This window comes from Gilbertella persicaria (genome assembly GCF_025201335.1).
Source record: "Gilbertella persicaria strain CBS 190.32 chromosome Unknown B0P05scaffold_8, whole genome shotgun sequence".
Lineage (NCBI taxonomy): Eukaryota > Fungi > Mucoromycota > Mucoromycetes > Mucorales > Choanephoraceae > Gilbertella > Gilbertella persicaria.
The window spans coordinates 542,643-564,321 of NW_026251969.1; the positions used below are offsets into that span (position 1 = coordinate 542,643).

The 21,679-nt window shown below is 36.4% G+C and overlaps 12 protein-coding genes across 12 annotated transcripts; 4 read left to right on the forward strand and 8 right to left on the reverse strand.

Moving 5' to 3' along the window:
* B0P05DRAFT_531366 (uncharacterized protein) lies at window positions 1-2,072 on the forward strand. The gene has a single exon (XM_051576960.1). It carries the CDS (start codon window positions 5-7, stop codon window positions 2,030-2,032), a length of 2,028 nt encoding a protein of 675 aa, XP_051437686.1. The 5' UTR covers window positions 1-4; the 3' UTR covers window positions 2,033-2,072.
* Window positions 2,073-2,826: 754 nt separating this feature from the next.
* On the reverse strand, window positions 2,827-3,447 carry B0P05DRAFT_464631 (uncharacterized protein; the record flags this gene model as incomplete). Its single annotated transcript, XM_051574225.1, has 1 exon — window positions 2,827-3,447. A coding segment is annotated over one exon (621 nt), but the record flags the coding sequence as incomplete, so codon positions are not given.
* Window positions 3,448-4,103: 656 nt separating this feature from the next.
* B0P05DRAFT_635278 (uncharacterized protein) lies at window positions 4,104-5,602 on the reverse strand (the record flags this gene model as incomplete). The annotated part of the gene is made up of 2 exons (XM_051583585.1): window positions 4,104-4,736; window positions 5,597-5,602. 2 exons carry the CDS (start codon window positions 5,600-5,602, stop codon window positions 4,104-4,106), a joined length of 639 nt encoding a protein of 212 aa, XP_051437688.1.
* Window positions 5,603-7,527: 1,925 nt separating this feature from the next.
* Window positions 7,528-9,122, forward strand: B0P05DRAFT_531369 (thioredoxin-like protein). The gene is made up of 2 exons (XM_051576961.1): window positions 7,528-7,961; window positions 8,011-9,122. The coding sequence occupies exons 1-2, from the start codon at window positions 7,597-7,599 to the stop codon at window positions 9,104-9,106; spliced, it is 1,461 nt and encodes a 486-aa protein (XP_051437689.1). The 5' UTR covers window positions 7,528-7,596; the 3' UTR covers window positions 9,107-9,122.
* A 1-nt stretch (window position 9,123) lies between these two features.
* Window positions 9,124-9,555, reverse strand: B0P05DRAFT_635281 (Mss4-like protein; the record flags this gene model as incomplete). Its single annotated transcript, XM_051583586.1, has 2 exons — window positions 9,124-9,357; window positions 9,403-9,555. The coding sequence occupies 2 exons, from the start codon at window positions 9,553-9,555 to the stop codon at window positions 9,124-9,126; spliced, it is 387 nt and encodes a 128-aa protein (XP_051437690.1).
* A 139-nt stretch (window positions 9,556-9,694) lies between these two features.
* On the forward strand, window positions 9,695-10,379 carry B0P05DRAFT_531371 (uncharacterized protein). Its single transcript, XM_051576962.1, has one exon. It carries the CDS (start codon window positions 9,777-9,779, stop codon window positions 10,371-10,373), a length of 597 nt encoding a protein of 198 aa, XP_051437691.1. The 5' UTR covers window positions 9,695-9,776; the 3' UTR covers window positions 10,374-10,379.
* On the reverse strand, window positions 10,380-11,187 carry B0P05DRAFT_531372 (uncharacterized protein). Its single transcript, XM_051576963.1, has one exon. It carries the CDS (start codon window positions 11,124-11,126, stop codon window positions 10,389-10,391), a length of 738 nt encoding a protein of 245 aa, XP_051437692.1. The 5' UTR covers window positions 11,127-11,187; the 3' UTR covers window positions 10,380-10,388.
* B0P05DRAFT_531375 (Sodium/hydrogen exchanger family-domain-containing protein) lies at window positions 11,188-13,551 on the reverse strand. The gene is made up of 6 exons (XM_051576964.1): window positions 13,161-13,551; window positions 12,975-13,108; window positions 12,857-12,933; window positions 12,597-12,803; window positions 12,122-12,557; window positions 11,188-12,075 (listed from the first exon to the last, which is right to left on the reverse strand). Exons 1-6 carry the CDS (start codon window positions 13,348-13,350, stop codon window positions 11,230-11,232), a joined length of 1,890 nt encoding a protein of 629 aa, XP_051437693.1. The 5' UTR covers window positions 13,351-13,551; the 3' UTR covers window positions 11,188-11,229.
* Window positions 13,552-13,587: 36 nt separating this feature from the next.
* B0P05DRAFT_631417 (uncharacterized protein) lies at window positions 13,588-14,513 on the reverse strand. The gene has a single exon (XM_051583496.1). The coding sequence runs from the start codon at window positions 14,035-14,037 to the stop codon at window positions 13,717-13,719; it is 321 nt and encodes a 106-aa protein (XP_051437694.1). The 5' UTR covers window positions 14,038-14,513; the 3' UTR covers window positions 13,588-13,716.
* B0P05DRAFT_631421 (uncharacterized protein) lies at window positions 13,919-14,719 on the reverse strand. Its single transcript, XM_051583497.1, has one exon. The coding sequence runs from the start codon at window positions 14,478-14,480 to the stop codon at window positions 14,208-14,210; it is 273 nt and encodes a 90-aa protein (XP_051437695.1). The 5' UTR covers window positions 14,481-14,719; the 3' UTR covers window positions 13,919-14,207.
* Window positions 14,720-14,936: 217 nt separating this feature from the next.
* B0P05DRAFT_569514 (uncharacterized protein) lies at window positions 14,937-15,559 on the reverse strand (the record flags this gene model as incomplete). The annotated part of the gene is made up of 3 exons (XM_051581257.1): window positions 14,937-15,203; window positions 15,263-15,310; window positions 15,401-15,559. The coding sequence occupies 3 exons, from the start codon at window positions 15,557-15,559 to the stop codon at window positions 14,937-14,939; spliced, it is 474 nt and encodes a 157-aa protein (XP_051437696.1).
* Window positions 15,560-19,635: 4,076 nt separating this feature from the next.
* Window positions 19,636-21,046, forward strand: B0P05DRAFT_486615 (S-adenosyl-L-methionine-dependent methyltransferase). Its single transcript, XM_051575264.1, has 7 exons — window positions 19,636-19,935; window positions 19,994-20,045; window positions 20,091-20,373; window positions 20,423-20,479; window positions 20,526-20,583; window positions 20,639-20,786; window positions 20,830-21,046. The coding sequence occupies exons 1-7, from the start codon at window positions 19,674-19,676 to the stop codon at window positions 21,005-21,007; spliced, it is 1,038 nt and encodes a 345-aa protein (XP_051437697.1). The 5' UTR covers window positions 19,636-19,673; the 3' UTR covers window positions 21,008-21,046.
* Window positions 21,047-21,679: the final 633 nt, after the last annotated feature.

The window sequence follows — 21,679 nt, forward strand, 5'->3', positions numbered from 1 at the left end:
TATCATGTTTAGAAGCACAAAATTCGTATGGCTTACAGTAGCAAGAACAGCCAATAGAAACACAAGCATCTTGCAGCACAGCGCTCGTATCAATCTATTGCATCTCTATAGAACATTTGTGTCAGTAGCAACAACAACAGCAGACACATCCGATCTTGGCACGGGTTTCTCTAGAAAGTCTGTGCTTGGTACCACTCCTCAGGAAAAAAAAGAGCTTTGGGAGAGATATGTACAGCGTGTGGAGTCCGATGATCCTACTTTGACAGCAGACGATTTTTTGGATATCTGCCGAGTGATACACTACGACAAAAACACAAACATTAAATCAAGGATCATACGAACACAGCAAATCTTGACACAGATCCATACTCGCCTTGATCAAGAAGGATATGATCAAGTCTTTGTTATTGGATGTAATATGCTGATGCGTGATTATTTAATCTTGGGCGATCTCAGTTCTGCCAAAATTGTGTTTGAAGGATTGACGCATTCTACATCAACACCCAGTGTGACATCCATAATGACTATCATGCATGGCATTGGCAAATATGGCACAAAAGGCGAATTACATCAACTTGTGAAATCATTGGAGGAAAAGGGATTGTTTCCTACTGACACAAATTCGGTCTATATCAAATTGATTACTGAATTTAGAAGATTAGGTGATTATGGTGGTTGTCGATATTATTTTGCAGAAATGTCAAAAAGAGGGTTGGATACAGATGAAACTGCTTATGTTATTATGTTTGAAGTATTTAAAGACGCTCAAGAACCTGAAGCAGCCTATAAAATGTTTCAATACATGACAAGAAAGGGCATTGTGGCTACATTAAGGACCTACAGTGCAATTATACCGCTATTAGCACAGTCAAAGTTAAAGCATAAAGCAGATCAACTATTTCAACAAGCAAAAAATGCTGGTATTCCATTAAGCAGCAACATTTATCTTTCAATGGACTGGGATCCTATGGAGACACTTGAAGAAATGAAAAAGAACAATATGCCTGTCACCATAAGAGATTATAATACATGTTTAGCAGCCTGTGTCAAACAAAACAAATTTGGTGAAGCACTCAAGATATTTAACTATATGAAGCAAGAAGAAGCACCTCTGGATCGATTTACATACAGTATTGTGATAGACGCATTATCCAAAGATTTGGAAACACCGACAGAAGTTGTGTTTGACTTGTACAATGAAATGAAAAAGAATCATATCGAAATGGATGTTGTGTTGTATACTTCTCTCATATTTGCATGTACACGATTACAGCATTTAGAAAGGGCTTTATCACTTTTAGAAGATATGGATACATACAACATCAAGCCCAACAATTACACATTCAATGTTATTCTAGGCATTTTGGCCAATAAGCCAGACATATCAAAAACAGATCTACACAGGACTCGACTTATATGGACCAAAATGACTTCTATGGGCATCTCACCAGACACACGGGCATTCAACCTTTATCTCTCAATCATGTCTAAACTGGTTGAACCAGTGCATCATGACAATACACAACATGCTTCGCCTGCTGTCTTGTGGGGAGAAGATCAAGACACAACAACAGAATATGTGCCTCGAACAGTCAAAGAAATACTAAAGACATATCGCTATATGAGACAACATAAAGAACAAAATGTACGCCCTGATTTTGTCAGTTATTCAATCATTATCAACAGCCTTGTTGCAGCAGGTCAGATCAGATCAGCAATGCGTGTTTATGATGATGCCAAACTAAATCGGGTGACATTGCCTGTCTCTGTCTATAATGAAATCATGGTTGGTTTACAGAGTGCAGGAAAGATCTCGGAAGCCATGAACATTTGGCATGATATGCGTTTAAATAGCGTTTTGCCAGACAATCAGACATATGAAATTGTATTAGAAAATTGTGAACAGCTTGGTCTTATGGACTCCCTAAAAAGTATACGCGACCAACGCAAATTAGATTTCCAACGCTTAACGGAACTAGAAAGGAAGCGAGAGGAACGCATGTCAGCTAAAAAGAACAAAAGTGCATTGTAGTAGAGAATAAAAACTAGTTTTGGTATTTGAACCACTTTGATTGATTGGTGTTTTTATTATTTGACTTTTAGAGAAACACTTCTTTGCCTTTAAGCCCATACACTTGCATATCATCCTGAAATCACATTTTTGATGCCATCGCTACACTTTGAGAGGGATTGGAGGTTTTTCGTAGGCTGCGACAGTTGAGTGTCGCAATTCTTATTTTATATGTGTTGGACATATTTAATGGATATTGTAGTTGTCTAGAGTTGGTCGCTAAGACCACCTTGTCCTAGTTCCATAGTCGGAACTGAATTCATAACGGCTAACTGTGCTTCTGTGAATTGAAAACCTGCATTAGCTAGTTGTTCTAGCTGCTTCCAGCTGTATGATACTGGTTGCTCATTCTCAATCATTCGTATCTGTTCGCTGGTCAAAATCAAATGTTGTTGTTTCAAGAATTGGATCTGCTCAAAATTCCAACTCATCGCTTCTCTGTCTATATTTGTCAAGGTAGGACGGCCCTGACTAATCTCATCCCCTGCCTTTTGTCCACGGAAACGCTTGTATTTGCTTGAAGCCTCTGATGCTGTAATACGGGGAGAACGAGGAGGAGAAGGTGCCTCTTGAGTAGCCTTTGGCTTCTCGGGTTCAGAGGTCTCAATATCCATGTTATCCTCTTCGATTTCTTTATCCTCAGCAGTGATAGGAGTGACTTCCTTAGGTTTTGCGGTATTTACCGGTGTCTTACGGTCCTTAACAACAATGGTTTTAGCCTTTTTGTTAGGAGCCGCTGCCGTCTCAATTGTATTACTACGAGGACATTGTCTCATCATATGACCTTTCTTATTACAATTAAAACACTTCATGTAGTTTTTCAAGTCAGGACAGTCTGCACGGCAATGATCAGAAGCTTGACATAGTCTACAGAAGTCTGGCATATTTTCCCATTGAAGTAATACCTGGTGAATCTCTCCATCATCATACATCCAAGGAATGACTCGTTGAAGTGATTCAAAAGGAGGGTCATTGGCGTTGGCTTGGGTAAGGTTCAATGTCGCATAGCCTTGACCAGTAAAACAGCCATGGCTCCTATTAATCCCAAGATCCAATACTCGACCATATTCGGACAAGCAATTTTCCATATCCTTCCTCAATCGTTGAGGGGCCTTTAGAGGAAGTCTATCCAATTTGAGGCGCACAATCTTTGCGTCGGCAGGTAAACTAGGGAAGCCTTTAACGAAGGTTCCATCCTCCAAACGGATGTCCGTGTTCAAAATGGCCTTATATCTGAGTGAATCTTTTGTCCATGCAGTTTCAATAAATGAGCGATTTAGATATCTACGGGTAGAAGGGAGTCTACCGCAGTAGTAGTCGCAGCCGGTTTCTTCATCAGCGTCTTTATTAAAGGCTTGAACTGCCTTTCGCAACATATGAGCATCTTTGATTTCAGTGATATCGATGAGTATAGAGTTTTTCTCGATGCCTTTCAAGTACGGTTTGACGAATTCGACTGTTGGTTCATTGGGCGATGAAGGGTCTTCATCTGTGTTCTCGATTGCTGCAGTTGGGACTGGGATGATGATGGTAGGTTGGAAGGTGTGAGTGGTACGTGTTTGTCCAGAAACAACTTTCGACCAAGAGAAGGGGCGAGTTTTAGGTTCTGTCTTGTATGTACTAGAGGCAGTAAATGCTAAGGTATGGGTCTGATTATTATGTGAAAGAACCATGTATTTCCTTCTTCTACCTGAATTAAGCAATAGCCTGAATTTAGTGAGATCCAAACTTGACAGTAAATAAGCTCGTGTAACATCATAGACTACTTGTCAAAGTCGGTATGCAATATCACTTAAGATGTTGGCATATACGCGTCCATAATGAGAAGCTTTCAATACAGTTTACTGAATCTTTATTATAATGAAAAGCATTGGTTATGAAAATTCGATTTTACACTCAAAATGGTGTTTAGTGTCTAAAACGTGCTTGATCTGGTGCAATAGTGGGTCAAATATATTAGTTCTTCCGTCATTGTATACGTCATAATTTAAATATTAAGTTTTTATTGTTTAAATGTGTCATTGAATATAAATTAATGAGCAGTACAATGGTCCTTAACGCACTTGTGTTGACAGTCTTGGTCACTGTCACAGCAGACACCGGCAGGACCATTCTTGTCATTGGATCCAAAGTATCTAATGTTCTGTTTCTTACAGCTGGCAGGGATGGAATCAGCGTACTTGGGGTTCTTCTTAGCAGTGCAGTGATCGTTGACACAGCTGTTTTGACAGTCTTGGTCACTGTCACAGCAGACACCAGCAGGACCGTTCTTGTCATTGGATCCAAAGTATCTAATGTTATCTTTCTTGCAGCTGGCAGGGATGGAATCAGCGTACTTGGGGTTCTTCTTAGCAGTGCAGTGATCGTTGACACAGCTGTTTTGACAGTCTTGGTCACTGTCACAGCAGACACCAGCAGGACCGTTCTTGTCATTGGATCCAAAGTAGCTAATGTTATCTTTCTTGCAGCTGTCAGGGATGGGATCAGCGTACTTGGGGTTCTTCTTAGTAGAGATGGGATCAGCAAATTTAGGGTTCTTGATACCATTACATTGGTTGTTGATACAGGAGTCGAGACAGTCATCATCAGTAAGACAGCAGTAACCCTTGTAGCCAGTACCGTTCTTGGTGCCACAAGCTTTGTGGATGCACTTGTCACCTAAAGCCTTACATTCAGGATTAGTAATGGCGGCAGCTTGAATACCAACGGCAGCAGCGAGGAGTAAAGCAGCAATAGACAATTTCATTTTGAGATAGGAATATTTGATGATAAAAAAGAAAATGAAAAAAAAGGCCCTTTATATATTTTATAATTTATGCAAGCACATTTATTTTCAATGTCTAACCTGCAGTAAACTAAAAGGGAACAAAATGTTACTAAATTTAACCTTATTGCTCTGTTACAAAAAATAATCGAATCTCAATTTCACTTGTCAGATGAATTCAGCCGCAACGAAAATACTCATTGTCAGATAATGCAATTTAACAATTTGGTAGTCTATATTAAGTTTGACAAGAAATGAACAAATTACGTTGAATACAAGAAACCTAAAATTATATATTAAAACCATCAGGTTACAGTCTTTAGCACAAAATTCCTCGAATAGTCGATAGAACTAGGAATAGAATTGTCTCTTACTAAGGCACAAAAAAAACAGGACGAGTTTTTTTTTTTTTTTTTCTTTTGGACTCAGTTATGTCTAAAAAAAGATACTATCGCTACAGAATACAGCATTTGTTACACATTTCTATTGATCGTGTGTAAATTACTTCAAGTGCAATCTAGTATTTGTCTCAATTGTTAAGTTGAAACTCATAATTCATAGAGAAGTAATGATCTTATAAGAATTTAAGCATTGTATTATAAAATACAAAAAGAAGCGAGGCTATCATCAGTTATTAGGTTTCTTTCGAAATACTTCTCTTCAGCCAAATTTTTGTCTCCGTTTTTTTTTTTTTTTTGCGTCTCTGAAGATTTCATTTGAATGTTCCTAACTTGAATTCGTTATATGAGGCTGTATTTTACCCGCATGAAGCAGCAGTTAAAGTACAACAAATATTGAGTGGTTTCTACAGTTAGTTGCGCCTTATGTATGGACCAAAGTTTGCCAGCATTAATTATGATAACTAAACGAATATAGTAATTTATTTGTTCATCCTTAAACACATTTGTTTGAGCCACCGCTTGCTTCAAATTGCAACAGTTTAACTAGGTTTGCCAATAAAACTTTGGAGTTTGGCTCCCGAAGCCAATTGCATCATTGTGCATGTATCACCTCACCAAATGAATACAATATATATATATATATTTCTCTGTTCAAAAAGAGTATTTGAGCGCAATTTTTCAGTACTTGATCTCCTGGTTCCAAGCAGTAATACAGGTTTGGATTTTATTCATTCTAACGATGAAAAATGGAGGTACAACCATATACTTAGAATAGGATGTCAAGACAGACGGACATATGATCAATTTATTGCTTGAAAATACTCTATTAAATCATGTTCTATAAGATTAGAATGATCTTCAATTTTAGAAGACACTCACGAATACAATCAACCATACATAACGCGTGTATCATTTGTACAAAAATCTTTTAGGTACTAAAGAAATTATTGGCATCGAGCAAGTTCTGGCTATCAATGTACCCTTGCTCAACCAGTTTTTTTATAGAGAGCAGATTGATGAATCATTATTGAAAATTTTATCTAGTTGGCTAAACAGATGAAGGAATACTTTGGCTTTGCAATAAACAGGTTTTGACCAACATATTCAACAGTTGAGAAGTCAGTTTTGGTGCCTGATATTTGCACAGCTCAAGGGTGGGTATAGCCATTGGTAGCCTAAAACAAACTTGAAGTGAATACACTCCGAAAATATTATCCTTTTTTTTTTTAGCAACTGTTGTTTCTGGCTAATACTATAAAATTTCCTTATAAATTGCAAAAGTTATAAATATCTGAATCTCAGTGCACCAATCGATTTGCTTCAGTTTGCTCCAATAATCTGAAGCTCATTGCTTGACATAGTTTGCAAATAATTCTGTTTGACAGGTTTGAAAAGCCATTTTCTTCGAACCACTAAATGTCATTTCGGTCAATCTATGGAGCTAAGGCTATAGTAGTATATATATATATATAAAAACGACCAACGCGATTAAAGCTTTTATTGTACGAAATACCATTTTATATCTGCTAAACGATACAGGGCGTCAAGAATATCCTTTTTCAATAGATTTATAAATAGTCTTTGATCTGAATACATTAGGGAATAGAATGCCACTGTCTCAGTAAATTTGTATCTGGCATAATTTCCTCAAAGTGATATATTGAGATATAAAAAAAGAAAACAGAACTATTTCTTTACACATTGTACAAAAATTAAGTTCCAGAAATTAAGCAGAACATGAGATACATAAACAATATTTATATTGCTACTTACATTAGATTATAAGAAAGAGCAGTGAACAGAAGGAAGATAAAAGAGAAACAAATTAACAACAGATATGAACCAGTCTATGCGAAACATTGACACAGATACAAGGAGGTAGTTGAATACCACTATTTTGTCAATTGCATAATCGCTTTGAATCATTACATTCACACTACTACACACTATGATCAACCAATAACAAGCTGTGATTGATGCTACGAAGTACTGATTTCTTTCTGTTTATATTGACTTAAAATACACATCCCAACAAATCATCAACAAAAAACTGAGCGCGTTTAAGCATATAAAGGGCTCTTAGATCATGATATCTTTATTGCTAAATTCGAATGACAAAAATGGGTTGATTTTTATTTCGGGTCAGTGTATAAGTACCAATACAGAAAAAAAGGTTGAAGCTTATAATATTTTTCCATGATAAAGACTTTTCTCAGTACAATGACAGCTTCTTTTGGTCTAAATATTTAAACTGGCCTGTCAAAATATGCGTTTTATGCATATCTGCCAATCACAATTGTACACACTTTTACATAACAGTCCGTCGTATTTTATTTTTTTGAAGCCTTCTTGTTCTTGACATGAAATCATTGATCTGGTCTGCCATTGCTCTTTTCGTGACTCATGTTACAGCAAGTGTAGTGACTTTGAATAACGCAGCTGAATTCAACACGGCTATTGAAGACAATCGTCTTGTGTTGATTAAATTTTTCGCCCCTTGGTGTGATCACTGCAAGGCGTTAAAACCTGAGTATGAGCAATCAGCAACTTTATTAGAAGCAGAAGGCATGATGGTAGCTGAAGTAGACTGTACCTCAAACAGTGATATTTGCGAAAAGTACAAAATACAGGGTTATCCTACTTTACAAATTTTTAGAAAAGGTCAACCAAGCGATATTTATTCTGGTGAACGCAAGGCGGATAGTATTGTGAATTATATGAAAAAGTAAGGATTGTAAGAACAAGTTGATTTGACTATTTATTCTGTACAATAGACACTTAATGCCTAGTCTGGTTGAACTAAACACAAAAGAAGCCATGGATACATTAAAAGAACAAGAGCCTTTAGTTGCCATTGCTTTTCTCTCTCAAGCAGATGAACAAAATACCAAGACATGGAAGGCAATTTCAGACAAATTTGGAGATGATTTCGCTTTTGGTGTTGTAACAGATTCGGATTTTATCAAGAGTGAAGGAATCAGTTCTCTGCCTACTGTTGTTCTTTATAAGCGATTTGATCCTTTATCACCAGATTATTACCGAACAAACCAGTTGGACATTGATCAAGTAGAAGATTTTATCAAGTTGAATTCAGTCCCTCTTTTGGCCAAAATTGAGCCTGATTCTTTTATGGATTATGTGGATGCTGGTAGACCTATTGCTTATATCTTCTCAGACTCAGAAGACATGGAACAAGACATGCATACTGCCTTCTTGCCTTTGGCTCAATCATACAAGGGAAAGCTTAGTTTTGTTCATATCGATGCCAACAAATACAGTTCACAAGCAGATTTCTTATCCTTGGCCAAGGATCAATGGCCAGCACTTGCTATTCATGATTTCAAGACAGGCGCTCGTTATCCTTATAGACAGTCATTGAGAGACAAGGAAGCCATTCAGCTGTTTCTAGAGAGCGTTGTTCAGGGCCAAGCACAACCTGCTATCAAATCTCAAGCTTTTCCTGTTCGAAACTCTAATGATCCAGTCAAGGTGGTCACAGGCAATGACTTTGAAGAGATTGTGCATGATAGAACCAAAGATGTACTTTTAGAAATCTATGCTCCTTGGTGTGCACACTCACAGGCATTGGCTCCTACTTATGAACAACTAGGTGAATTGATGAAGACTTACGATGCTGAGAACAGCCATGGAATTGTGATAGCCAAGATGGATGGTACTGTGAATGATGTACCTCCTTCTGCTGGTTTCCAAGTCACTGGTTATCCTACTATCAAACTTTTTAAGGCAAACACAAACCAAATGGTTGACTATGATGGTGATCGTACACTTGATAGTTTTGTAGATTTCTTGAGTACACATTCTACACAACAAACATTCAAGATGGACAAGACAAAGCGTGATGAACTATAAACTCTTTTTTTTTTTTATTAAAATCTGTACTTTGCTCTCTTGATGCTAATCACGAATTCTTTGGGATTGCTGGTATCATGATAACCGATAGGACCCAAATCACAATCAGCACACGATAAATACTTGATGGTTCCAATCGTGGTTGAGAATCCCACATTTTCGAAATCCATCATGTTGCTGACATGCCAGAAATGAGTATCGTCATCTGTTAAGATGCTGTTGGCTGGTAAACTAGATGCAGGTAAAGAAAGCTATATTGTATAAATACACACTAGTATGTTCCTGACAAGACATACCTTGCTACCATCTCTTTCAACTAAAGTGGCCGCATTCTTTCTCAATATGACACATTGACAATCTCCTTTTGGACAGAGAATGTCAGCATCATTTCTTCCAGATTGTACAAGTGTCTCGAGTGGATTGGTAATGTCTTTATATGCTTGTGCCATAGATGAAAAAAAAAAAAAAAAAAAAAAAAAAAAAAAAATTCAAAATCCCGTTATTATTTCATTGGTTACCAGGGTGAAAGAAAGGGACGTATACAAAATTCCCGTATGCATGATGTAAAGAAACAACATCAACAAATAATACTGAATGGATAACAAGGTGTAAACTATAATATACGCTTTTTTTCTTTATTTTTCTCTGTTCTTATTATCATTATATTTCCATGTCTGAACAACTTTCAATTTGGTATGAAAACTATCTTGAATTGCGAAAGAAAAGAGAAGCTAGGCTCAAATTATTACATACTCAGCAAAAAAGAGTACAACACCATGAAAAGAGTCTTTTTAAGATCCGCAATTATCTAGCAAGGGCAGTAATGGAAAGATCCCATATTCAAGAGAAATACAACCAATTGATCCAATACGATGTATGGGTAACAGCAGACGAACATGAAAAGATTCATCTTGTTCGTGATCGAGTTGAAAGAGAATATTCCGAATGGACACTCAAAAGGAAGGCCAAGTTAGACGCGATTGATCAAGAAGCTAAAAAAGCCAAGTTACATGCTTCTCATCTCATTGGTATTGAAAGAGCTCTTATTTGCCTTGAAGACATGATGCGAAAACAAGTAATGGAGCTTCCATGCGACAAGAAACCTGAATTGATCGAGCCCCTCTTTTTTCGAAAATCAACTTCTCATTACTCATTTGCTTCTGTTGTTACTGCAGATTCAAACAATTCAACTTGTTTATCTGGTGTCTTGTTGAAGAAATGGCTGGAACCAAGGCTTCAATTGTCCCAGACACAACTTGCTATTTAATAAACACAAAATAATTTATTGCATATAAGGATAATAGTAGTAAGGATGAGGGGCTCTATGATGGTTGAATAGATGTTGATGGACTGAATAAGGTGCCATGGGCATTGGTCCCGTGGTTTGGTTTGACATCATTTGTGGGTTCATCATCATCATATTGTTTCCTAAAGAACAGCCGTACTGTTGCTGCATAAATAAGTTATTCATCATTGTATAAGGGTCTGGTTGTGGTCCCATATAAGCATTATTTATAAAAGGTGGAGGTGGTGGTGCTGGATAATACTGTAATGGAGGTGGCATTATCATTGGTAGTTGAGGTGGCGGTGGATAGCCATACTCTTGCTGAGGATAATAATAAGTCAATGCTTGTTGTTGAGGAATAGGCGTAGCTATTTGTTGTTGTTGTAACTGTTGTTGCTGTTGCTGCTGTAATTGTTGTAACTGTTGTTGCTGAGCAGCTGCTATTTGTTGTAATTGTTCAGCATCTAGCCCTTGTTGTTTATTGTAATGGTCTCTAAAATATTGATAACCGAGTGCCAAAGCACCTGCTAATCCAGCATTTCTCCAAAAATGTGCTTTCCCTTCATGATCCTCATCATATCGATTTAAAAGTGCATCTGCACCAGCAAAAGTGGCAGCATTTGTTAACCAATCCATTGGCCCTGAGCCAAATAGACCACCGTTATTATTGTTGCCATAATTTGCCTGATGTTGTGCAATATAGTTTTGCAAAAAACTGTTTACAAGCGAGTTCATAAAGAGAAGAAAAATAAAGAGAAAGAAAATTTCTAAAATAATCAACAACAAACAAACTATTTGGATTTGGAAATGGGTTTAGTTACACAATAATACAATAACATTATGCTTCGTCAGATTCAATAGAAGGCGAACGACCAAACACTCTTCCAGAACCATATACGATTCTTGGAGAAGTATTGTTATTGCTCGGTAGGCCAGGACGAGGGAAAGATCTACTTGAAGAAGATGTTGTTCGATTCAGCCTGCTTCCTTTGACTGAATTTAGAGTGACAGCATCACTATTATCATCCATGCCCATGTGTCGAATGCCATCCAGCATATTTCTATTGGCTCTTTCCATCTTTCTTCTTTTTTCTCTCCAGTACTCTGCTAATGTTTGGTTGCGTTGCTGGACATGCTTCTTGGTCAAGAAGGGCTTAAGCCACCTTTCATCAAATGACACAAACCAATGAGGAGGTCTGTCCTCAAGAATTGGTTCGCCCAAGGGACCAGACAAGAGTCCTCCAATAGACACATCGTTATTAGGGTAATCTGAACTTTCGGGTCCTCTGTTAGATAATAATTCATCTTCTTGGGATTGAGATGAATGCGGTCGATGGTGTCTTTTGTCTGACTCTTCTTCATCATCATCTTCACTATCTGATTCCTCTGGCTCAATCACACCTGTCTTGATATCAAGGACCTGAAGCATTCGGCTGGTGGTGCCACCAAATAACAAGACTGTCAAGACGACAACAGCCAAAATAGTGGTTCGCATAGCAGGTGCACTATCGCCTGTGATACCTGAGGCCAAAGCAAATGCAACAGCGCCTCTTAATCCTGCCCAAAATAACATCATTTGATGATTGCGGGGTAATTGATCTGATTTTCCAAGTGCTCTACATACTGCATTAATCAACATCGACAAAGGTGCCACAGAGGCGTAACGAGCAATGCAAATGAACCCCTACATCGATCAACATCATGACACATCACAAGAAATACAAACATACCAAAGTCACCAAAATAAACAAAGGCTTATAGTCCAAGTCATCCTGTGTAAACAAGTTGACACCGAGGTAGATGAAGATAAAATTCTCTGATAACTGAGACAGAATCAAGCACATGGATTTCGTAGCTCTTTTACTCTTGATTGAAAGGTTGTCATACGCATAATGCTTCAGCGTGATACCTGTGAACAAGAGTGTGACAATGCCAGACATTTGTGTTGCATTCGAGAAAAAATAACTACTATAAGCAAACAAAAACACAAGACAAGATTCAAGGCTAGGAAATCTGTAAAGCTCTGAATGCTTCAACACTAAAGCAACAAAGACACCACACAGAATACCAATTAAAGTAGAAGCCCAAAAGACACCCAAGAAAAGGCCAATGCCTTTGAAGATATTTACAATATGTAATTCCTGTCCACGAAATTGACGGAGTGTGCTAATTTGTAAGCTGGCATTGTCAAAAAGATAGACTTACTCGGACAAGACAATAGCAACTGCATCATTCAATAAAGACTCGCCTGAAATGATGGAAAATAATTGAGGATCCACATGCAGTTGATTGAAAATGGCCAAGATTGTAACAGGATCTGTGGCTGATAAAATAGAGCCAAAAATCATACTATCTAAAAAAGAAATACTAATCCCTTCTGGTCTCAGGAAGGCATATAAAAATGTACATACGCTAATTAAATCAGATACGACATATACATAATGATGAACCGTTATCATTCTTACCCAGTGACAATAGCCGCAATAAAAGTACCTGCCATAGCAAACACAAGAATAGTACCAAAATTCAAAAAGAAATTACGCTATAAAGTATCAGTGAATGTGCATGATAGACTCAACCTACTCTTTTCAATTCATAGCCTGAATTTAAAATAATAGGTGGTAATAACATATTAAAAAAGAGTCCTTGTTTGAATTTCACCATATCTTGAATTATTGTACCAGGAGAGAGTTTGATAACTAAACCCACAATCATACCTAAGTTTCTCTTTATAAGTATGGTATGGCATGGAATCTGTTTTTTTTATACCTGCCATGATGGATATCACTGTTTCATGAACAACACGAATTTTTCTTGCTTGTAAAAAATAGCTTGTCCATAAAGCCCCAATAAGTAAAGAAACCAAGATCAAAAGTGCCCATGAAGAGTACATCTCCTCTTCCATGGGTTGGTCTGGTAAGTCATTGTCAGGTAATGTGCTGTTCTGTAAAGGATCCATAAAATAAGGAAATATTTATGCCAAGGAGAAAAAGAAAATAATAGTTCTTTTCTCGGCAGGAAATTCAACTTAATTTACGTAATATGAGCAATCTGTTAAAGAAAAGAAAATCCTGATCTCAAAAATATGTTTGCATTGTTAAAGAACATAGCCAAAAAAAGTTTTCTTGTAATAATTATACGTAAGCTTGACGGGTTTTTGAATATCGAAGAATATCATTATTGTAGTCATGTTCCTAGTAAAGACTTACGCTTTAGTGCCATAGTTGACCATAAAAATGTCAGGTATTTGGTGAAGAGGCTAACAGGTTTCAAGCTCTTGGGGAGGTTTATTACTGTTGAGTGCTCTTTATTTGATGACTAGAAATCAAGCGGGTATTCCCTCGCAATCTATCAAGTTTACTGAAAAAACAGAGTCCCACGATAGTAGCCTAGTCTTACACAAGAATACACATGCACATAAGTACCACGCTTGTTTGTAGATCAGGAGGAAGCAGCAGCAGCAGCAAGATCTTGGTTTTATTAGATATACAAATGTTACTATATTTGATGAATAATGCAAAGGCTTATTCTTCGGCATGAACAACAGATCTTGTTCTTTTTTGGCCTTTAGATCGAGAGAAATGCACCGGTACATGATTGACAGTGTCCCTTGGCAGAGATGATGAACGAGAATCAAAAGTATCATTGATTACGTCTACAAGACCATAATCTTCTTCGGCTTTTGATAGTTGGATGATTATTTTTCTTCCGTTGTCTATAGTACACTTCTTCCAATTGTACAAAGCGACAAGAAGCAACGGAGCTGGCCTAATCCGATAAGATTCTTTGGGATAGTAAACGACCCGACTTTATAAGCTATATAACATTCATCAAAACTAAACAGTTGCAATGTGTAGGCTCGTCTCCAGAAAAGTCGAAATAGCTGATACGGGTGTTGGTATTGCCAAAGAGAAGATTGATATCATTGGAAATACAGGCGTTAATACGGAGATTTTTGCTCTGTTGATGAGTCAGCACATCAGTCGACACGCCTGTCTTCTTGAATTCATTTGAACAAAAACCATATTGTTCTTCGGCTTCTTTACTTCTCAGAATTAAATCAGATTCATCTTCCGTGAGTATCTTCATTCTTTTGGTTGATCGTGATACTGTTTCACCTTCGTAAAGGTAATGTTGGTTTCTTTCATTAGTAAGTTATCAAGTAACTGGGAAAACATTCTGAGGTGAGTGGCTTCTGATAGTGTCTGTTCGTTTTTGTATACTTTAAAGCATTTAGCCCTACATTGTAAATGTCAAAAAATGGATATCAAATCTTTGGCTAGTATATTTACAGAGAGTAAATAATACATAAAACTGTGTATCTTTCAGATTCTTTGTTCGTAATTTTGGCCTTTTCGTTATCCAAGTACACCAAGATGCGGGAAATGTGTTCACTAGATATTGTCATAAAAAAAGGCCCATTTCTTTACTTCACACTTACTCGAATTGGAACTAGTTCAAATTATCAAATATTTAATTTATCAATTCCTTTATTTCTTCTGGACAGCTAACTCGCTATTCACTTTTATTGATAGTGCATGTATCTTAAATCTGTCTGAAAGTATGTGGCAGAATGACTTGATGCAATTCTTTATATCTGTCACTCAAAAAATTGATGCATGAAGAATTGACCAGCTTTAAAAACTCTATTTCAACAATCGAACTGCCCAACTTGAGACTTCCTGCGTCCACCAGCATGACTAATTTGAGCGAAACCTTGGCTTCTTCCTCTTCATCATCATTGGCAGCAGTATTTAATATATCAGCAATTCCTTTGATGCTTGTCAGTCTGAGTGAACGAATGGCCTTCCTCTACAGTTTATTAGAGCATATTAGTGCACCAACTTGAGATATGATATGAATAGTCATACCTTAGCAACAACAATCTGGTGAATATACTTGAATGTAGGACTAGTTTTCTTTATCCTAAATGTATGTTAAAAAAAAAGCAATTGCATTCCAGCCAGCGGTTTGCCTGGTCCGACAATGATGATGGTATTGTTATATACCTTTGCCCAAGCTCGTTCCAATGATATAGCTTTATCATTTGACGGTAGCTTTATAGATATATCCTCAATATTCCTCTCGTTGGTTTTAGTGAAATGTTTGAAGGTGTGTTTGCTATGAAGCCTCAAGTAGTTGGTTATAAGCGTGGTTTGTCTTTCCATCTTGATTGCAAAAACGCGTTGACAAACTGCATAATTTTTTTTGGCGTCACCAATTTGTATTGACGCTCTTTAAAAAAAAAAAAAAGACGCTTTATTCTCGGAAAACTCTTTAGCTATGTTTTGGTGTCTTTCAATAATGTCCGAATCTGACACCTAGATCTTAGGCTATGTCAGTAGCAGCCTTAGGTAACGCCCTTAATGAAAGTGTAGCTGAGCTCTTGAACTTGCTCTCTATAAGAATATCGGTCAATGAAGCCCTCTGACTCTGTCATGCCAAATAAAAAGAAACACTTTTTCAACTACTTTTCTTTTGAATACAAGTACTTCATTAAGGAATCAAAAAAGTACATGCGCGACAGTACACTTTGATTTGCTTTTTGTCTATTTATTGACTATCAGATACACATAACAGATAGCTTATTTGACTTATTGTTCTTTCTCTTTGTCATATTCTTTATTTGTCCAAAAAAAAGACATAATGTAATCTATTTCTGACCTCATATCCTCTTAGAACCCACTGTATTACGCAAACAAGTGATAAAATACTCTATATAAGCTTATTTTTTTTAGGGAGTAAATATTTTTGTATTGCTCTTTCTTCCCTAATGTTTTCATCTGAATATCAACCGTCACAAAGACTCCTCCCAGATATGTATTACCAATCTATTATCCCATCTTTGAGTAAAAGATGGCACAACTTGACGTTTACAGACTTCAATGTAGGCGTCCAAACACCAAGTAGCACAAAGAGTTACACCTATATTGGTACAATGCTCCAAAGGTTTAGCAGTAATGAATCTTATATTGATATTGAAGATCCTTTGATTCTTTGGTGCAGTAGAGTAGTCAAAATAAGCGTAACATGAAGTCCAGTTATATCTTCGATTTTACCAAAGTACTGAATACATTATTTCCACACCAGAAAATCCAGGCTGCAAAAAAGACAAGGATGATGAAGAAAACGAAGATAGGTATGATGAGGCGTACATCTTGTTAAATGAGCTTGAGCCCAAGGCTATAAAAAATCAAAATCAAAATGAAAAGATGGTCAGATTACTGAGGTTCAAGCTTGCAAAGTGTCCCAGTTGGAGGAGAAGCCCTGTCACTGAGGACACACTTATAACTCAAAGACTGGTCGCATTTTTTGACACCTTCTTGGATTGCTAAACCAGGTACACACATGCATGGTAAGTCTTTAGCATTTGAAAAGCAGTCAAGAAGGAGACATATAATCTAAACTTGTCCTAAACATCAGGACTCATGGATACTTGAATGCGGCCTCAGCAACAAAAAGAAAGAAGGCTGCATACCTGATAAAGCCTGACTTTGTCTTGCGATATACCGCTAGCTCGAGGCAATTTGATGTCTTTATTGTTGAAGTCAAGGCAAAAAAAAAGCTGAAGTATCACAATCACTAAATGATACTTGTAAGCTTGCTTACGAGCTCAAAGTAACTGTAGACCATTTGGTTTCTTATGGTGTCACGAAGGCGGAAGCATATGGTCTGCTTGTTGAAAGTGACTGTTGCAAGGTATTCAGACTTGATCTATATAAAGGTGCTGTGTATCGATTTTTTTGCATGGGGCAGTTCAACCTGCCTGGTGATTATACTGACTTCTGCTTGTTTCCCAACATTATGGAAAAATGCTGCTTGTCAAAAGCTTGATTGACAAGACAGTACACGCAATCGAAGAAAACAAAAGCTCTCCTTCTATCCCTTCCTGTTATCGTCGCCCTTCTTTTTCCTTACCATACAAATCCGACTTCAGTTCTCAATAATTTTTTTCTTAATTAGCACCTTATTAAAGTATCAGTAACAGTTCGTTTATTTCTTCTTTTTATTATCGTTGTACGATTGTTTTCAAAACAGTTGTGTACTAAATTACATGTAAAGAATCTTGCAAACAGCTTTTACAATTCGATTGTCAATATGCATTTTATTTAAGAAACAGGCAGGTATTTCAAAACAATACAAGTTTGTTAGAGGAAGAGACCTTTGTAGTGAATTATATACATTGATTCAATAACAAGAGAAAAAATACTCTCCTGGATCCAATGAGCTTACGCACAGATCATTGATAGATTCTTGATAAACCTTATTGAGAACAAACAATAAGAGTATCTATTACTAAACCAAGACATAAACCTAGTCATGCTAATTCTACTTGGAGAAACTATTAATCCCAATTAACAACATAACTCTCTACTGGATATCACTAATGAAAGAGATATTAATATCCTCGCCGGATTCAAGACAAGTCGCATATAAATACTCATAGTAGCTAAAATAATAAAGAGACAACTTTCTTTAAGTCAATGAAAGATTAAATCGACTCACTTATCGCCCTACAATAGTGTCTTATTTTATTATTTTTTTCATTTTCTGTGAACCAAATTACTACAACCTTGACTCTGATGATAGGTAATGCTTTCAACAGCGTCTATTGGGATAATCTTGAAAAATTATCTTGTTATTCTTACCCAAAGCTATAAGTATGATTGAATAAAGATTGCACAATTGTACTGTATTTTTTTGAGTGTGCAATCTATTTCCAGAAATGGTGTAAAATAAGCTTGAATGTGTGTTTCACACACTCAAGGAACACATAGTGCGGATTTTCATTTTTTTTAATTTCAATTTTCTTCCGCTCTTATTGTTTAACCAGGTGAGCTTATAAATTAAGAGGACAAAGGATTATTCATGACTAAAGTATACATGAAACAATATCTGGGGCGTTTTTTTTTTCTTATTGTTTTATTCACTTTTGTTCTAGAAGGTTTCATTTATTTCCTTTGAAAAATAGTAGCGAAAAATAAAAAATAAAAAAAGAAATTGTTCAACAAGAGCTTTTTACTGTTGTTTAGATATGAATCTCAAGAAAAAGCTCATTTTGTACACCACGCGATCAAACGTTGTTGTCTTTTTCTTTGTAAGGAAAGAGCTACGCACTTTTTTTAACACATGGCTCTAGTTCTAAATAGCGTTTTTTTTTATTGATTGCATCTATCAAACTCAGACATAGCTTAGTTTTTTATTTTTATTTTGAGAATAATGTAATAATCCAACCTGAATATATAGAATCACAAGAGAGACGATTGCTATATTCTACAGCCAAGTGTCAGAATAGTTGATAGTATTACAAAGATTTTTCATTTCTATAAAAATTAATATTGTCTGCAACAGAAATAAAGTAGCCGTGTTAGAGAAAAAGATGACCAAAGAAGGCTTATTAAAAAAAGGTTAGAGAACAAGAGGGGTTGAAAACAGATCAAGGCTTAAGTGATATGATTAAGAGACCATACTCTGCATTTTACTAGCCAGTGCCCTGAAAGAAGAGTCGTGCATTACAATCCTGTTATCTGTCGATTGAAACGGTGTACTCAGTATCCAAAGAATAGAAACATTGGTTTGGCAAGTTTCATTTGCAAAGATAGTAGGAAGGTCTAGTAGCTGACATACATTTATTCTGTTGCATTAGAACTGTGGTGTAAGCGCTGCCTGAAACATCAAAAGCATGCTAGTCGATTGCATACGAACAGGAGTTGATATTCGCTCCAGACCAGCTACATTGACAAGAGGCTAACAAGACCAAGGATTTAAGTGATTTATTTCATTTGGTAGAACCTTACAAAGGTATTGAATGATTTACAGCCAAGAAATTTGATTTCTTTTGAGAGTAAAAAGCTGATTGTCAGTCGAGGGTGTGGATATATATAGCTTTCATGATATTCTTTAGTATTCGGTCTAATGGAGCAACTTTGGTCTGTGAATAAGAGTAAGATGGAAAGAGAAAAGCTGATCATAGTTGATGCTTATAAAAGTGCCTATTGGGAGGATCTTGGAGGACCTTATGGTTATCCCGACTCTAAACTACAAGTATGGTGGAATAAAGAGCCTCTCCAAGTGTGTAATGTCTATTTTTCAAGTGAGCAGTCCTTATTTTTTTTCTTTGTGCAATCTTTCGCTCAGTGTGCAATCTATTTCCGGAAATAGTGTATTACAGACTTCATAGTCTTGTTACATCTGTGTGACAAGAAACGTATGAAAGCAATTCTGTCAATGAATAATTCATATTAAATTTCTTTTTCTTTCTCTTGTTTTTCTATTTTCATCATGGCATTTTTTTCTTCTTTTCGACTCTTGTTTAGTAAAAAAGATAAAAGGTCGTCTACAGCTACCATTGAATCAAGTAGTAAAAGCAGAAAAAACACACAATTATTGTGTAATCAGTCGCATGCCAGAAACTATTCTTTAACAGGCTCAACACATTCAGTCAACCAAACATCAAGTACAGGCACCAATTTTCAATTCAAGGACGGCCGAAGATATCATGGAGATACAGATATTGCTTATTTGTTACCTACAGATGATGATGGTATAAATTGTCAATTTTTTTTTATCAGACTGTTAAAAAATAATTTTTTCTTGTTTAGAAGCCGATCGTGTGCATCAACAACATTGGATTCTTCGTTATGCGTTACAATGGTAAAATGCATTGTATTTTAGTTGACTTTATTGACACCATCCTAGTAACTATCAGGCACCTGTTTCAGCATGGTTAGAAAAAGGTATCTCTGTATTAGATGCTGGCTGTGGTCCAGCCACCTGGACATTTGAGATGGGAGAACAATACCCCAACTCAAAAATCTATGGTGTTGATGCAGCCTGTGTGTTTCCTGAAAACATTAAACCAGCTAATGTCGAATTTGCAATTGGAAATATTGCTAACAAAATCCCTTTTCCTGATAACACATTTGATTATATTCATCAACGTCTACTTGTCTTTGGTATGACAAACGAGGATTGGGAAAATGTAAGAGAATTTGGGTTCTAGACATAGTTACTAACATGTCAAATCATAGGCATTAAAAGAGCTTTACCGCGTCTTGAAACCAGGAGGTTATGTAGAGTTAGCAGAGGTAAGACAAAGAAAATAAGATACTTGTTTATTGAAAACAAAATTAGCCAGACTTGCAAAACCTTCATTGTGTTGGCCCTTTGTTGCAAAAACTACAACAGCAGAGTAAGTTTCTATATTGCTTTTTTTTTTTTTTTTGTATTGACTTCTTTCTGTAAAGTGTCTGCCATGCTTGAATCTCGAAATATGCCACCTAGAATTGCGTCTGAATTAGAAGATCGATTGACTAAAGCAGGATTTGTGAATCAAGTGTTGAATGTCACACCACTAAAGTTAAATCATACAGACAAAGCAGGTGTTCTGTTATGGTAGGTGTTTCTTATGCAGAGCATGAAATATTGATTTTTGTAGGGATGATTATAAACATGCTTATACTAATGTTCGACCTGCGGTGGCAGCTATCACACCTGAATGGGAGGACCCAGAAGAATTTGAACGCTATATTGATGCTTGTGGGAAAGAAGCCACTCAACAAAAGACATGCATCAACTGGTTTGCTTGCTATGCTCAAAAGCCTCATGAAGAATAATAATAATAATAATGATAATAATAATAATAATGATAATAAAAAGGGCGGCGTTGAAATCATGAATAGTATTTAATAAGTTAAATTAAATCTATTACTTTGTTCCCATTTTCTTTATATCATTTATTAGTTCCTTTGTCCAACAAGTAGCCACGTTTTTTTTTTTCGGGGATTTATAGCAAACTTTGAAGGCAAGCGTTAATACTTTAGCCTGATTCCAAAAGCTGTTAGGGATACTTTTTCAAAGAAAAAAGGGACCCAAAAAAATCTGTTGATACACATTGAGTTGACTTTTTAGACCGAATAGCGGAAGCACAGAGTTATCTTGATAGCACAAGTACCAAAACATGGCTACGCAGCTTGACAGGTGCCCTGTTTAGATGTTTTATGAATTCCTTTTTTTTTCGCTAACGATGGACAGAGTTTATATGCCAGTACAAAGAGGAGGCAATGATGTGAATGAAAAGGATATTTCTGTCTGATTTTGTAAAGGAAAAAAATATGAAATGTGTTTTGTTAGTTAACTACGTTGAACATCATATAGAAAATTGGAACAGTCAAATGGATGTGTTTACTGAGAAATTTCCCTTGACATGACTAAGCACATCAAGTAACTATCAAAGAGTTTTAATTGCATGGTCTTAGAAGCAACACTTTTATGCAAAGCGAAAAAAA

Excerpts from the sequence above, each read along its gene's own strand:
- B0P05DRAFT_631417 (XM_051583496.1), bottom strand. The coding sequence starts at position 14,037 with ATGATACTTTTGATTCTCGTTCATCATCTCTGCCAAGGGACACTGTCA.
- B0P05DRAFT_531369 (XM_051576961.1), top strand. The coding sequence starts at position 7,597 with ATGAAATCATTGATCTGGTCTGCCATTGCTCTTTTCGTGACTCATGTT. Across the intron at positions 7,962-8,010 it reads ATTGTGAATTATATGAAAAA|ACACTTAATGCCTAGTCTGG; the intron begins GTAAGGATTGTA and ends TCTGTACAATAG.
- B0P05DRAFT_531366 (XM_051576960.1), top strand. The coding sequence starts at position 5 with ATGTTTAGAAGCACAAAATTCGTATGGCTTACAGTAGCAAGAACAGCC.
- B0P05DRAFT_531375 (XM_051576964.1), bottom strand. The coding sequence starts at position 13,350 with ATGGATCCTTTACAGAACAGCACATTACCTGACAATGACTTACCAGAC. Across the intron at positions 12,804-12,856 it reads ATTGCGGCTATTGTCACTGG|CGTATGTACATTTTTATATG; the intron begins GTAAGAATGATA and ends TGATTTAATTAG. Across the intron at positions 12,558-12,596 it reads GTTGCTATTGTCTTGTCCGA|CACACTCCGTCAATTTCGTG; the intron begins GTAAGTCTATCT and ends CTTACAAATTAG.
- B0P05DRAFT_531372 (XM_051576963.1), bottom strand. The coding sequence starts at position 11,126 with ATGAACTCGCTTGTAAACAGTTTTTTGCAAAACTATATTGCACAACAT.
- B0P05DRAFT_486615 (XM_051575264.1), top strand. The coding sequence starts at position 19,674 with ATGGCATTTTTTTCTTCTTTTCGACTCTTGTTTAGTAAAAAAGATAAA. Across the intron at positions 19,936-19,993 it reads GTTACCTACAGATGATGATG|AAGCCGATCGTGTGCATCAA; the intron begins GTATAAATTGTC and ends TTTCTTGTTTAG. Across the intron at positions 20,787-20,829 it reads AAAGCAGGTGTTCTGTTATG|GGATGATTATAAACATGCTT; the intron begins GTAGGTGTTTCT and ends TGATTTTTGTAG.
- B0P05DRAFT_631421 (XM_051583497.1), bottom strand. The coding sequence starts at position 14,480 with ATGAAGATACTCACGGAAGATGAATCTGATTTAATTCTGAGAAGTAAA.
- B0P05DRAFT_531371 (XM_051576962.1), top strand. The coding sequence starts at position 9,777 with ATGTCTGAACAACTTTCAATTTGGTATGAAAACTATCTTGAATTGCGA.